Source organism: Budorcas taxicolor, chromosome 10 (genome assembly GCF_023091745.1).
Source record: "Budorcas taxicolor isolate Tak-1 chromosome 10, Takin1.1, whole genome shotgun sequence".
In the NCBI taxonomy this organism is placed as follows: Eukaryota; Metazoa; Chordata; class Mammalia; order Artiodactyla; family Bovidae; genus Budorcas; species Budorcas taxicolor.
Window position 1 is genome coordinate 20,505,267 of NC_068919.1, and position 14,325 is coordinate 20,519,591.

The 14,325-nt window shown below is 54.5% G+C and overlaps 1 protein-coding gene across 2 annotated transcripts in view; it reads left to right on the forward strand.

The window, feature by feature from the left end:
• CD276 (CD276 molecule) overlaps positions 1-14,226 on the forward strand; it is a 34,820-nt gene extending 20,594 nt beyond the window's left edge. For both annotated transcript variants that reach the window (XM_052646484.1, XM_052646486.1), the window contains exons 2-10: positions 703-829; positions 2,662-3,003; positions 3,177-3,491; positions 4,091-4,429; positions 4,609-4,905; positions 8,655-8,789; positions 9,486-9,527; positions 10,897-10,932; positions 12,823-14,226. In XM_052646484.1, coding sequence (XP_052502444.1) covers positions 757-829; positions 2,662-3,003; positions 3,177-3,491; positions 4,091-4,429; positions 4,609-4,905; positions 8,655-8,789; positions 9,486-9,527; positions 10,897-10,932; positions 12,823-12,845 — 1,602 coding nt within the window. In that variant the 5' untranslated portion in view covers positions 703-756 and the 3' untranslated portion in view covers positions 12,846-14,226. The remainder of the gene's footprint in view (positions 1-702; positions 830-2,661; positions 3,004-3,176; positions 3,492-4,090; positions 4,430-4,608; positions 4,906-8,654; positions 8,790-9,485; positions 9,528-10,896; positions 10,933-12,822) is intronic.
• Positions 14,227-14,325: the final 99 nt, after the last annotated feature.

Here is a 14,325-nt window from a genome sequence, read left to right on the forward strand (position 1 = left end):
TCTGTCGCCCCCTTCTCCTCCTGCCCTCAATCTTTCCCAGTGTCAGGGTCTTTCCCAATGAGTCAGCTGTTCACATCAGGCGGCCAAAGTATTGGAGTTTGAGCATCAGTCCTTCCAATGAATATTCAGGACTAAGTTCCTTTGGGATTGACTGGTTTGATCTCCTTGCAGTCCACGGGACTCTCAAGAGTCTTCTCCAGCACCATAATTCAAAAGCATCAATTCTTCAGTGCTCAGCCTTCTTTATAGTCCAACTCTCACATCTGTACATGACTACTAGAAAAACCATAGCTTTGACTATGCTTTGTCAGCAAAATAATGTCTTGGCTAATCTCTAAGCCTTGTTCTCCTCTACCAGCTGAGCCAAACTGATCTGTGTACCTACTTGCGTTGCCCTGAGCGGGCCAGGCTTGACTATTCTTGGCCTTGCCCCTCCTATCTTTTGTTTGCACATCAATATCTTAGAAGGGGTGGATCCTATCTGCCTGCTGCCCTGCCTCCCCTGATCCAGCCTCCCCAGTGACTCAATTTCCTCCTGCCAGCATCTCTCAAAATATCCCTCAGCCGGGAGCCTTGTAGGGTGTGGGAAGGAGGACCTCCCAGTGGGCTGTTGCAGCCTCCACCAGGCTGGTCCAGGGGAGATGAGGTGAGAGAGAGGGCTTGATAAGGACCTTTTGAGACAGAAGCTTCACTTCCTCACAGGCAGAGGCAGCCTTCCATCACGGAGAGCCCAGCGGCCAGCTGCCTCGCGAGAAGATGCTGTGTGGACCAGGCAGCACGGGTGTGAGTGTGGTCCCCGCCCTGGGAGTGCTGTGGTTCTGCCTCACAGGTGAGGGGAGCAGTTTGGGGCCTTGAAGGGCCTTGGGGCCTTGAGGTGCACTGGGGCCTTGAGGGGCCTTGGGGCCTTGAGGGGCCTTGGGGCCTTGGGGCCTCTCTGTCTGGCAGGGCTGGGAAGGTTTTGGCTAACTGCCTCCGAATCTCCTCTGTGCCCTGTCCACCTCATTCCTACCTTGGGATCCACCTTACTTGACATTTCTCAGCCTCGGTTTTCTCTTCTGTAAAATGGTAACGTGAGCTCTAAATGCGATAAGGCTGTTTCCCAACCACATGTGTGCTCCCTCCCGAGGGCCTTTGCACACACTGTTGCATCTGCCTGAAACTTTCTGCCCACACACATCTGCATGACTCGATCCCATATTTCATTCAAGCCATTGCTCAAATGTCACCTCGCCCAGGCTACTGGGTATAGAATAACACCTCTTCCCTCCCTTTCGCTGGCCTTACTGTATGCTTCTTCCCAACACTAATCTCCACCTGACATATTATATGTTTACTTGCTTATTGCCTGCTCTGCTCAAGGAGCAGAATGTATCCCCAGGGCCAGGATTAATGCCAGCCACATAGCAGGTGCTCAATAACCATCCTGAATAAAGGATATAAGTCTTCCCACACAGTTCTTGGCACAGAGTTGGCTTTCAATAATGGCACCTACTTTAATGACAACACCATCATATTTCAAATCTTAATCTGCTCAGAGGGAGACGTCCTCCTCCAAGGGGGAAGACAAAGCCGAATGTCTGGTGCCATCTGGTGGTCAAAAGAAGGAAGCACCACTTTACCCGGTGGTGCATTGATTTCTCTAGAGAAAGGGCTTTGGGTGACTCCTCAGGTTTCATCCCCCAAATGCCCCCATACGTGGCTGGGTCAGGTACACATGAGTGCTGTATTCAGCTAGCTTTGTTTCAAGACTGGTCTTCACACTTTCTGAGTGTGCCTGCTTTGCTGGTGCCCAGAGCACACACTTAACGTAACCATTGCCCAAGAATGGCAGTGCCAGGCTAGGGGGCACATATCACTAAAAGAAAAGCTGTCAGGAACCCCTACCTAACTTCCCAGGGCTCTAAAAGAAGAGCTGGACTGGAGGCAGAGGTGACTGGGTGGGAAGCTGCAGAGTAAACCCACAGGAAAGAGGTCAGGGTGGGAACAGGGCAACCTGCCCTAGGGGGCTTTTCTCTGACTATATCAGACTCTTTTTTCATTCCCTTTCAATCTCAGCTTAATATCTCTTTATGGAGAATGTGGTTCACCCGATATTTAAATGCATGGGTAATCTTTCTTTCTTGCATAAAACTAATCATGTTTGTTGAGGAAAAGAAAAAGCACTTGTGATTCTTTCTCATCCAGAGAAAACCACTAATGACATTTTGATGCATATTATTGTTTAGATTTTCTTTTCACCATTTATAAAAATAGAGTATACTTGGGAAATGCAGCCAGCACAGACAGGTGTGATGCACCTGCCAGATTTTTTTTAAAACGACTTCTTTACTTTCTATCCATTGGCTTCTTCTTCCTTCATACTCCTAATCACATGCTACCAAGAATTTGTGTGCCAGTTTGTCTCATCTCCCACTAAAATTTAAGCTCTTCAGAGCTGTGACCCTGGTGTTCTCTGTGGCATTCCTAACTCTTACCCTTGGCATAGTATGTACTTACTATATTCATGTTGGCTGAACTAGAACCACGAGTAATAAACTCTCCTCAGCCCTTAAAAAAGGAGTGGACAGGGCCTGAAGTTAACTTGGAAGAGGAGGGGAACTAGGGAGGTCACAAGTGTCTCACCCTCTTCTCACCGTTCCACCTCACCAACCCCACCCTCAGGGGCCGCGGTGGAAGTCCAGGTTCCGGAAGACCCCGTGGTGGCCCTCGTGGGCACCGACGCCACCCTGCGCTGCTCCTTCTCGACCGAGCCCGGCTTCAGCCTGGCACAGCTCAACCTCATCTGGCAGCTGACAGACACCAAACAGCTGGTGCACAGCTTCGCCGAGGGCAGAGACCAGGGCAGCGCCTATGCCAACCGCACAGCGCTCTTCCCAGACCTGCTGGCTCAGGGCAACGCGTCCCTGAGGCTACAGCGCGTGCGCGTGGCTGATGAGGGCAGCTTCACCTGCTTCGTGAGCATCCGGGACTTCGGCAGCGCCGCGGTCAGCCTGCAGGTGGCAGGTGAGAGCCGCGAAAGGGGGCGCCCTCCCCTTGGCACGCCCCTCCTACTTCCCCTTACCCACTGCCCCAGTGCTGACCCTTGTCCTCACAGCCCCGGGCGCTCTTTCCCTCCACTGTGTCCCACTGCCTTTGCCTTACCTGACCTCTGCTCTCTACCCTCTGCTCCCCTCCAGCCCCCTACTCAAAACCCAGCATGACCCTGGAGCCCAACAAGGACCTGAGGCCTGGGGACACGGTGACCATCACGTGCTCCAGCTACCAGGGCTACCCCAAAGCCGAAGTGTTGTGGCAGGATGGGCAGGGTGCGCCCTTGACCGGCAACGTGACCACGTCGCAGACGGCCAACGAACAGGGCTTGTTCGACGTGCACAGCGTTCTGAGGGTGGTGCTGGGCGCTAATGGTACCTACAGCTGCCTGGTGCGCAACCCCGTGCTGCAGCAGGACGCTCACGGCTCGGTCACCATCACGCCCCATAGAAACCCCACAGGTTTTTCTTTTGTTTTCTTAAATGTCCCTTGGGGTGGGGGACAGGGGCGGGGAGTTGGTCCAATCTCCAGCGGTCATGGTGTCTGAATCTAGCTCCTTACCTTCAGTCTCCCAGAACAGTGAGATGCCTAATAATAATAAGAGAAATGAAACAGGTTGCATACAGGGAGAGCTTACTGTGGCAGGAGGTGAGGGTGATGATCACAGGTCCTCTCAGCTCTCTAGGCCTCCTGACTCCAGGGCTCTGCAAACCTGTGGAAAGAGTGGAGAAGCATTCAGATCTCAGAAGAGAGTCGGAAGATAGGAGAGGGAAATGGGTCCTGGCGGAGAGGGGAGTTTTGCTAGGGCTGCAGGCTGCCCCAGGCCAGGTCCCCCAGAGAGATGGACCTTGTCAGGCCAAGGCCAAGCTGCTGTGATTCTTGTCAGACGATTAGGGACACGTCTGGAAGTGTTGAGACTCAATCTGTTTTCAGGTCTGGGGAGAAATGGGAAGATGGCATGGGACTTGGGGGTCGATGGAGGAGATACGGGAGGCAGTGTGGTGGTAGCCGAGTGTCCCTACCCCTCCTCACTGCCGTGCCGCTCCAACCTCGCCCTCAGGTGCAGTGGAAGTCCAGGTTCCGGAAGACCCCGTGGTGGCCCTCGTGGGCACCGACGCCACCCTGCGCTGCTCCTTCTCGACCGAGCCCGGCTTCAGCCTGGCACAGCTCAACCTCATCTGGCAGCTGACAGACACCAAACAGCTGGTGCACAGCTTCGCCGAGGGCAGAGACCAGGGCAGCGCCTATGCCAACCGCACAGCGCTCTTCCCAGACCTGCTGGCTCAGGGCAACGCGTCCCTGAGGCTACAGCGCGTGCGCGTGGCTGATGAGGGCAGCTTCACCTGCTTCGTGAGCATCCGGGACTTCGGCAGCGCCGCGGTCAGCCTGCAGGTGGCAGGTGAGAGCCGCGAAAGGGGGCGCCCTCCTCTTGGCACGCCCCTCCTACTTCCCGCAGCCCTTACCCACTGCCCCAGTGCTGACCCTTGTCTTCATAGCCCCGGGCGCTCTTTCCCTCCACTGTGTCCCACTACCCTTGCCTTACCTGACCTCTGCCCTCTACCCTCTGCTCCCCTCCAGCCCCCTACTCAAAACCCAGCATGACCCTGGAGCCCAACAAGGACCTGAGGCCTGGGGACACGGTGACCATCACGTGCTCCAGCTACCGGGGCTACCCCGAGGCCGAAGTGTTGTGGCAGGATGGGCAGGGTGCGCCCTTGACCGGCAACGTGACCACGTCGCAGATGGCCAACGAACAGGGCTTGTTCGACGTGCACAGCGTTCTGAGGGTGGTGCTGGGCGCTAATGGTACCTACAGCTGCCTGGTGCGCAACCCCGTGCTGCAGCAGGACGCTCACGGCTCGGTCACCATCACAGGTAGGGGCCGACGAGCAGCACGTGAAGGATAGAAGGAACCATGGCTTTTTACCTAGACTCTGAGTCAGAATTCAGGTAGGCTTTGGTGTCAGGAAACTTAACCAAAAGAATTTTTTCTTACATTTCACGTGTCTCAAATTCTCCCCCAAGCAGTCCTTAAGGGACTTGCTATATTGCGCAATAAGAATCATTTGTAGTATTTGCCCTCCTAAGAGTATCTTAGTTGGTACCTGGGGACTGAATACCTGCCTGGAATCTGGAGGTGTTCCAGGAGGGAATTCTGGAGCAGCCACAAGGCATAGCTCTGTCTGGAGTGCTTTCCTACGGGAACCTCTCCAAGTGCTGAGAAGGTGTTGCTACATCACCATCTGTTGCTGGGCACCATCTGACTGTGAGCCCCTGCGAGACAGCTGAGCTGTCTCCAGGTGGTCAGACCCCTCACCCCGTCATTGTCAGTTCTCCTGATGGAATTAAACTGGACCCAGCCAGCCTTTGGACTTCCCTGGTACCTCAACTGGTAAAGAATCCACCTGCAAGGCAGGAGACCTGGGTTCGATTCCTGGGTTGAGAAGATCCCTTGGAGGAGGGCATGACAACCCACTCCAGTATTCCCTCCTGGAGAATCCCCATGGACAGAGGTGCCTGGCAGGCTACGGTCCCTGGGGTTGTAGCTAACCACAGCATACAGCACAGGCACCCTTTGGAATGGCTGGGCTCTCTCTGCTGCCCCCATGCGGTCAAACACCAGATCCATGCTGCCCCTTTGGCAATTCCCTCAATCTCTACAGTTTTGGGCTCCTAGCCCACACTTCCCTTCCTTTAGTGCCCGCCTCAGTGTGTACCCCTTGTGCCTGGAGGTGTGAAGAGGGCTCAGACCTACACTCAGGCCAGGGGGAGGCAGTCTTCATCCTTATTTGGATCTCATTCTGGCTCCTCTGTACCTCCCCTTGGGACAGCTAACCTTTCCTAGGGACCTCCCTGCATTCTCTGGGATCAGGACAGCAGGTTCTGTCCATCCGGTTCTCCTATTTCTTTCCCATGACTTCCACCTGACCTGCGGCCCACAGAAGACCTGATCCCCCTGATAACCAGTTTCTGTGCAAGCCTCAGGCTTCACTGACTCGCTCCTGTCTTCCTGCGCCCCATTTGCATGGACCTTGAGTGGCCTTCACTTCTGCAAGTGTCCATCACATTTGCCTTCTAGGAATTGAGGCTCATTCCTCCTCCTTCTCTTTCACGGTTTTTCTTCTGGCAAGGCTTTGTTCCCTTTGCCCACCCCCTTCCCAAGAATGACTTCACCCTCTTTCTGGAGACCCCTAGGCCTGTACTTTCTGTGGGGTAGTTACTGCTCTGGGCTGTTGGATGTCCCATGGGGTCTCCCTGACCTTTTAGATACATCAGTAGCCACAAGAGAGAATCAGAAATATTAGCTACAGCAGGATTGACAGAGAATGTGAAGTTTTCAGAGGAGCGGGGAGTGATCAGAATGGGCTGCAGTTTCAAGATAAGTCTCTAGGGACAGGTGGGGTTGAGGGGACCTTGAAGAATTGGTGATCTTCATGATAATTTGCACACTGAACTGAATTGGCTATTCGCCACCCTGTATAGAAAGGGCTTGTGAGTATTCGATTATACTCGTATACCTGAAGATGCAGGTCTGAAACCCCACTCTGTCCTTGACTGGCAGAATGAGGACAAGCCTGACCTGTGCTGCGGGCACCAACACGAGCCTAGGGGTGGGCACAGTGGGAGCCTCTCCACCTGGGTGTTTCTGTGGCTCTGCTCCTTGCTTTTCTGCAGGAGCCCCACCCTGGGATCCCCAGGGGTTTCTTCCGTGTGCTTCCTGGTACTATGCTCCTTTCCTGCTGCTGCTCAGTGGGGACATTTCTCCACCTGAGAGAAAAATATTAAAAATTGTAGTAGCTGGCATTTAAAGTGCGTTCATTTCACAGATAAGGAAGCTGACGGCCAGAGAGAAGAGAGAACTTTCCCTAGGCCACAGCCTAGCACAGTGGCTCTGACTCTGGGGCTAGCCACCTCTCTGAAAACTGGATACATGATAAATGCAGTCATTTGCATGTCAGTTTTGAGGGCTTGTGGCGCCGCTGCACTCATCCATGGGGGTCTGTGGACCTTGGCTCCAGCATCCTGCAGTGAGCAGATGAACCAGAATCCAACTTTTAGCCTCTCAGCCTAATTTCCTCTCCTCCCCACCACCCAGCCTCCTGTTTTTCTGAGAGCAGGTCTGCCCTACTTTGGAGCCCTTGGCCTGTATTTCGCTTCGGGCAGCTTTGTGCCTTGGAAAACGTTCTGGGACTCAGACTTTGAGTCCTCCAGCCTGGTCCCTCTGCACCTGCTGGAGGTTAGTTGCATGTGCTGTATGTGGAGGGGGCTTTGTGGAGCAAGCCCTGGATGTGGAGTCTGAAGATGCAGGTCTGAGCCCCACTCTGTCCTTGGGTAGTGGGATGAAGGCAAATCAGACCTGTGCTCCAGGTACCAACACCAGCCCAGGGCTGGACAGGGCAGGAGCCCTACCTGCTGGGTGTTTCTGTGGTCTGCTCCATGCTTTCCTGCAGGAGCCTCCCCCGCTTTGGATTCCCAGGGGTCCCTTCCATGTGCTTCATGGACTGGCTGGCCTGTCCTCTTGTGTCAGCTGCTGTCTTTCTCTTCTGCTCCTGTTCCCCAGGGTGATGGGTCCCTTTGTTGCTGATATCCAGAGCAGCAGTGTAACCGGCTATGCCTGTTGGAAGTGACCCTGGCCCCATATCCGTGTTAAGGCCTCCACTGCCCGAGGGTTGAAGGCACTGCTCTCCGCTCTGATGGCAGCTTCCGCAGGAGCTTTTGTTAGATTTGCTGTGGATCCTGGGGCTGGGCTGGAGGATAGTGCACTCGGCACAGCTGCGGGTCCTTACCCAGCCGAGGGCAGCTCGGCTCCTTCCCTCTGCCCTGAGACAGCCAACAGGGGGGCCCTCGGCATTTCACAGCACTATTCCCCTGGCAAGTCTCCTTCTCAGGGGTAAACCTGTACTCAGGTGCCCTCTGTGTCCACCCTCATCTTTCTGCGGGAATCTGCACACATTTTCTGTCAAAGGCTGGATGTATATGTATTTTAGGTTTTGTGGGCCACATACCATCTCTGTTGCTGCTGCTGCTGTCTTTCCTTTTTTTGGTAACCCTTTACAGATGTAAAACTATTATTAGCTCTTGGGTTGTACAAAAACAGGCCACAGGCCAGATTTGGCCCGTGGACTGTGGTTTGCCAACTCCTGGTCTGTAAGATGGAGACTATCACCAGGTGGGGCTGGGGGAGAAAGGGGGCTTCCTGAGGAGGAATCATACGCCAGGTGGAGAGTGAGGGAGCACTTTTCCGGTAGAGGAAACCGACAGCAGTGGTGCAGGGGCTGGGAGCAGTCAGTCATCTCTACAGAGAATGGAATTGCAAAGAGGCCTGAAGCACAATTTTCATGTCAGTAGGGAGCCATAGAAGGTTCTTGAGCATCGTGGGCCACAGATTCTTCAACCCTCCCAGGCTGAGGCCTGCCCATGGCAATCCCAGCTGTGTCAGACTTTGGAGGGTTTGTGGATGTGGGGGGAAGGGGCAGGATCTTATGTAAGCTCAGTTCATGGTGTGGGGGCCCCATGAGGGTAGGAGCCCCCTGTTCACAGTCTGGTGTCAGGGGGGTTGTCCTCAGGGCCACTGGGGGTCAGGCATGACAGTCTCTTCCCGTTCTCCCCACCTCCCCTCCCAGGACAGCCCATGACGTTCCCCCCCGAGGCCCTGTGGGTGACCGTGGGGCTCTCTATCTGCCTTGTCGCACTGCTGGTGGCCCTGGCCTTCGTGTGCTGGAGGAAGATCAAACAAAGCTGCGAGGAGGAGAACGCAGGTAAGTGAGAGGGCGTGTGCACGTGTCTCCGGGGATGTTGGTGTGCCCATGACATCAACAGGAGTGTCACTTTCCAGGGACAGAATGGATGTGTGTGCAAATGCAGCTACATCGTGTGTGTATGTGTGTGATCTGGAGGCTGAACAGACCTCGTGTGTTTAAACAAGTGAGAGCCTGCCCATGAGTGTGCAGAAATGCAGGGTGGATGTGAGTTGTGACTAGGAGTGAGTGGTGGATGTGTAACAAAGGGATGAGTGTGTCTGTGTGTGACTGTGAGAGCGTAAGTCACATGAGTGTGTCTGTGAGTGAGAGCACGTGGAAACCGAGCCCCGTGGGCGTGACTGCTTTGTGGGTTTGTGTGTCACCGTGAGAGGATGCGTCACCCTTAGAGTGGACAGTGTCTGAAGCAGCTGCTGTTTGCTGGGGTCCGTGTGGGTGACTTGGTGATTGGCAGGTGGTAGGTTGACATTGAGAGGTAGGTGGTTTGACCCCGGTAGGGAAGTTGACTCTGGTGAGTGGTGGGTGGGTGAGTGAGTGGATAGTCCTTGGCCAGGTGAGTGGTGGCCTCCTGCCTGGGCTCCCTCTCATCCTGCCACAGGCCAGGCCTGCTCAGCCCCATCCACCTGCCTCCTGCACTCCCAGGAGCAGAAGGTCAGTGATGAAGGTGGGTAGGGCTGAGGAAGTTTCTGTTCCTAGGAGCCGAGGACCACGATGGGGATGGAGAAGGATCCAAGACGGGTAAGTCTGAACCCAGAGGGACACTGTTGGCTGAGGACGGATGCAGGGACAGGGGCGGGGACCCAAGGGTCTGGAGGGGCCCCATTTACTTGAAGGTTTGAATGAAATGTGTCCTGTGACTGAGCCTCCCAGCCTAGGTGAGCCTGGTCTTTGCTCAGCAGTAGACCTGGAGGCAGGTCTCCCAGCCGCTGCTTTGTTTCTCCTGTCGACCTTTACCGCCTGCCAGGGCCACTCCACCCTGAAGGACCTGGCTCGGCAAGCAGGGCAGGCTGGATTCCAGCCCCAGCTCATATAAGCTGAGTGGCCTTGAGCAAGTCACTTCGCCTCTCTGGGCCTCGGTTTCCTCCTAGCTGCTCCTTCCATGGGTGGTGTGAGTTCAATTAAATGAGGTCATGTATATTAAGGGCCTGTTTTGTGCTGGGGGCCTGCAAGGGCTCCGTGGTTTTCAGTCCTGTTACTAGCACTGTGTTCTCAGTCCGACACAGTTCCACTCTGCTAAGAGGCTGAAGGACTTTGGTCAGCGTTTTGTTCCTCTGGGCTTCAGTTTCCCCATCTGTAAAAACTGGCCTCCTGGCCTTCCCTGATGGCACCAGAGGGCCGTTTTGAACCTCTCTTGAGTGACTTTGCGAAGGGCCTGGCACTGTGGGGACACAAGCCTGGAGCCTGGAGAGGAGGTGCCAAGGCCTTGCTGCCCCGCGGCCACTGGAGGCCTCACTGCCTTCCCTCCCCAGGGCCCATGTGTTGGGGAAGCAGGTTCTTGCTGAGCCCTCTGTGATGATGCCAGTTGACACAGGTTACCTCCCAACCCCTGAAGAAGGAGGGGCAGAAGATTGACCTCTGGGCACTGTTGTGAACTGTGCCAATTCATTCTCTGCCTTTGGTGTCCGGGTGTGGCAGGTGTAGACACAGCCTGGGATCAGGCCTCATTTTTCTTGTTCAGAGGCAGGTACAATTGGCAGAAGGGAGGGAGTGGGGAGAAGAGGGGTGCTTAGAGACATGCTTAGTCTCAGTTCTGCAAGATCCTGGGCCTAGCTGGCGACACCTGCAGCCTCCCTTAGCGCCTCTCTTAACCCTATTTGTAGAGCAGGCTCAGGGTACTCTCATATCCCTCACTCACAGGAGGGCTGGGAAGTTGTTCCCATTATAGAGGTACAAAAACTGAGGCCTGGGGGAGGAGTGACAAGTCACAGGGCAGAACGGGAACTTGGGGGAGCAGCTGAGACCCTTTTCCAGCGCTGTGATGTTTCCCTCACCCTCTCAACTTCTCCCTCCTGCCTCCTCCTCCCAGTCCTCCTTCTAGACTTTATTTCTTCCTTACCACCACTTTCCACAGTTCCCCCTTCACTGTGTACTCCTTCCTTTTTTGCAGCCCTGAGGCCCCTGAAACACTCTGAAAACAAAGAAGGTAAAGACATGTGGTGTTTGTGCATCTGTGTGTGTGTGTGCCCTTGTATGTAGGAGGCTAGGGGCTGGTCATTGGTGATGGGGTTGCTGCTGCCCCGAGGCTCCCTTCCCCAGAACAGCCTCGACTCCTCCCTGTTGAAATGGCAGCAGGCGGAGAAATCAAGGTCCCCATTGCTCTTCAGTTCAGTTCAGTTGCTCAGTCGTGTCCGACTCTTTGCGACCCCATGAATCGCACCATGCCAGGCCTCCCTGTCCATCACCAACTCCTGGAGTTCACTCAGACTTACATCCATCGAGTCAGTGATGCCATCCAGCCATCTCATCCTCTGTCATCCCCTTCTCCTCCTGCCCCCAATCCCTCCCAGCATCAGAGTCTTTTCCAATGAGTCAACTCTTCCCATGAGGTGGCCAAAGTACTGGAGTTTCAGCTTTAGCATCATTCCTTCCAAAGAAATCCCAGGGCTGATCTCCTTTAGAATGGACTGGTTGGATCTCCTTGCAGTCCAAGGGACTCTCAAGAGTCTTCTCCAACACCATAGTTCAAAAGCATCAATTCTTCGGCGCTCAGCTTTCTTCACAGTCCAACTCTCACATCCATACATGACCACAGGGAAAACCATAGCCTTGACTAGATGGACCTTAGTCGGCAAAGTAATGTCTCTGCTTTTGAATATGCTAACTTTTCTTCCAAGGAGTAAGCATCTTTTAATTTCATGGCTGCAATCACCATCTGCAGTGATTTTAGAGCCCCAAAAAATAAAGTCTGACACTGTTTCCAGTGTTTCCCCATCTATTTCCCATGAAGTGATAGGTAACAGGATGCAAATATGATAGAGGCTTAACCCGGACAGGAGTCGAGATTGTCTTACGGCCACTGGTACCCTGGAACCAGCTTCCTCCTACCTGGCTTCTGCCTTCTTCTACTCACAGCTTCCATTGCCGGGTCCAGGTGGCTGCTCCAGCTGCCACACCCCCTCCAGAACAAGAGGGAAAGAGGAGAGGGAGGGGACATTTTTTTCTAGGGCTTGACTAGAAATAGCTCCTGTCACTCCTGTGTATATCCATTTGTCAGAACCTAGTCACATGACTGCAACTCAAGTGAGGCTAGGAAATGGGGTTTTCAGCTGGACAGGCACGCTCCTGGTACCTAGTCAGTGGTTAATAATTGTTAGTGATGGTTATTGGTCAGATTACCATAACATCAGCAGTTACATTAGGAGGTGGTTGGAGGTTAGTTTAGTTTGAGATTCTTCTTTATTAACAGTGACCAGGTGCTACACCTCTCTGTGTGTATTTGTTTGTAAACATATGTATATCTCTCTGTGTGTCTGTGTATTTTGAACAAGCTATTTCTCGATGCAGACTTATCACTAAATATGAGTGGCTTCCACTTAGAAGGTCAAAAGTTTGGGGACCTTAATTTTTGGCCAAAGGTTATGGAGCCTTAAGTAACTTTCAGGTTGCCTTGTTGTCCCTGTCAGGAAATAAAACTCTCCATTCAGATCACAGCAGAGAGCGAGGCCATGGGTGTGAATGTATGGAGTGGAGAAGATGAAATGGGACAGACAGGGTGGGGGGCAGCATGGGGAAGGGAAGAGTGTGCCAGACCAAGGGAAGGGAAGGGTGCAAGGTGGCTGGACCCAGGGGGATTGAGAGACTGGGCAGTCTCCTCCAGGCACCCTCATAGTCAGTCTGATGCCCAGCTGCTGTACGTGTTTGTCTGAGCCTTGAGGGCAGTGAGTGCTTCGTGTGGGGGTTGCCAGTCAGACTGCCGGCCCCCTCACACATACTCCCCCCACCCCCTCGAGTGTGTGCCCACATCCCTGGGGGTCTGGCACACTCCCGCGTTTCATGCTCCCCCCTCTTTCTTCCTTCCCGTCATGAAATGCAGATGATGGACCAGAAATAGTCTGACCACGAGGCTCAGGGGGCTGCTGCCCCTGCCGTGGGGCTCCCACCTCTGGCTGCACTGGAGCCTCAGTGTGAGCTCTGGGCTGGGGGCTTCCCTGCCTCCAACAGATGGCGTCCACTCTGGCCGATCTACTCACTCTGCAAAGGATACGATGCACAGACCGCCCTGCAGCCTTACTTCTCTGATGGACACCGTTCCCAAGTCATCCCGCTGCCTTATTTCTCCAGTGACACGACACCTAAATCACCTCGCTGCTTTATTCCTTACGGACGCGATGCACAATGCACAGACCTCCCTGCCGCCGTCTTTCCCCAACGGATATGCTACACGGACCATCTGGCTGCCATTTTCCCCCAAAGATGTGGTACACAGTCGCCCCTCGCCTTGTCTCCGGTGGTCCAGATACACGAGCAGTCACTTCTCAGCCTCCTCCCCCATCTGTCCGTAACTCTGTCTCCTCAGCTGAGGCCATTGCAGCCTTGGTATTTCCTCCAGACTAGAGGCGTCGCCTCGGGCTCTGGCCCCAGCGTCAGCCTCTTCCCTCCTCCAAGTGGGTGCAGGGCCCCTCCCCCAGGCATGCAGACAAGCAGGTGCACGTGCTGGAACACGTGAGGACCTCCCCCGGCCCTGCCTCTTCCGGGCGCCCGGGGCTGTGCCCTGTGAGCCCCACCCTCCACCCGCCCTCCCCGCGGGAGGTACGTGCTGGTCACACCAGGTCTCTGGGCGGCTTCGTGGGCCCCCTTGTGATCTGCTGCTGTCCCTCTCCTTTTCCTTTCGTTGATCCAAGTAACGTTCACTGAGCATCTCTGGGCGTCAGCACTGTGTTAGGTACTGGGGACCCTGCGCGAGAAGACAAGCCCCTCTCTAAGGAGCGCGCCCTTCAGCCGAGAAACCGTGAGGCAAGAGGGACTCGTGAGGGGCTCCTGCCTTGCTTCCTGCTGAACCCCTCTTCTGGACCACAGCTCCCAGGATACCTCACTCCCATTCTACCCCGAATCCTTGCCCAGAAACCTGGAAAGAGAGACAGAGCCTCTAGCCACAACTGGAGCATCTGATGGTTTCCAAAGTGTCTTTCCAGGCATGCACAGCGGGCAGCCTGGACCCGACAGACCCCGGGGAGCTGAGAGCTGCAGCGCAGGGGAAGCCTGAGGGCAGGGACAGCCCCTCCCCCACCATGGTGCTATTCGGAGCTGGGCAGACAATTTCTGGCATGTCTCCAGCCAGTCCCCAGTCTCCAGTGGAGTAAACTTCTGAGGACCTGATGTCCTCCTGTTGACATCCCTCCCTTCACCAGGAATGAAAGATGTGGGGGTTTCTAATTTAAATCTGGGACTCTGAGAAATTTTGTTACCCGGGGGTGCATTTTGGGAAAAATAAATGCCTTTGTAGAAAGCTTTTTCTCTGTAAATTGTGTGGCAGCAGGGCTCGACTGGAAGAATTCCCTCCTGGACATTTGAGGCCCGGGGTGCCTGGATCTCCTTA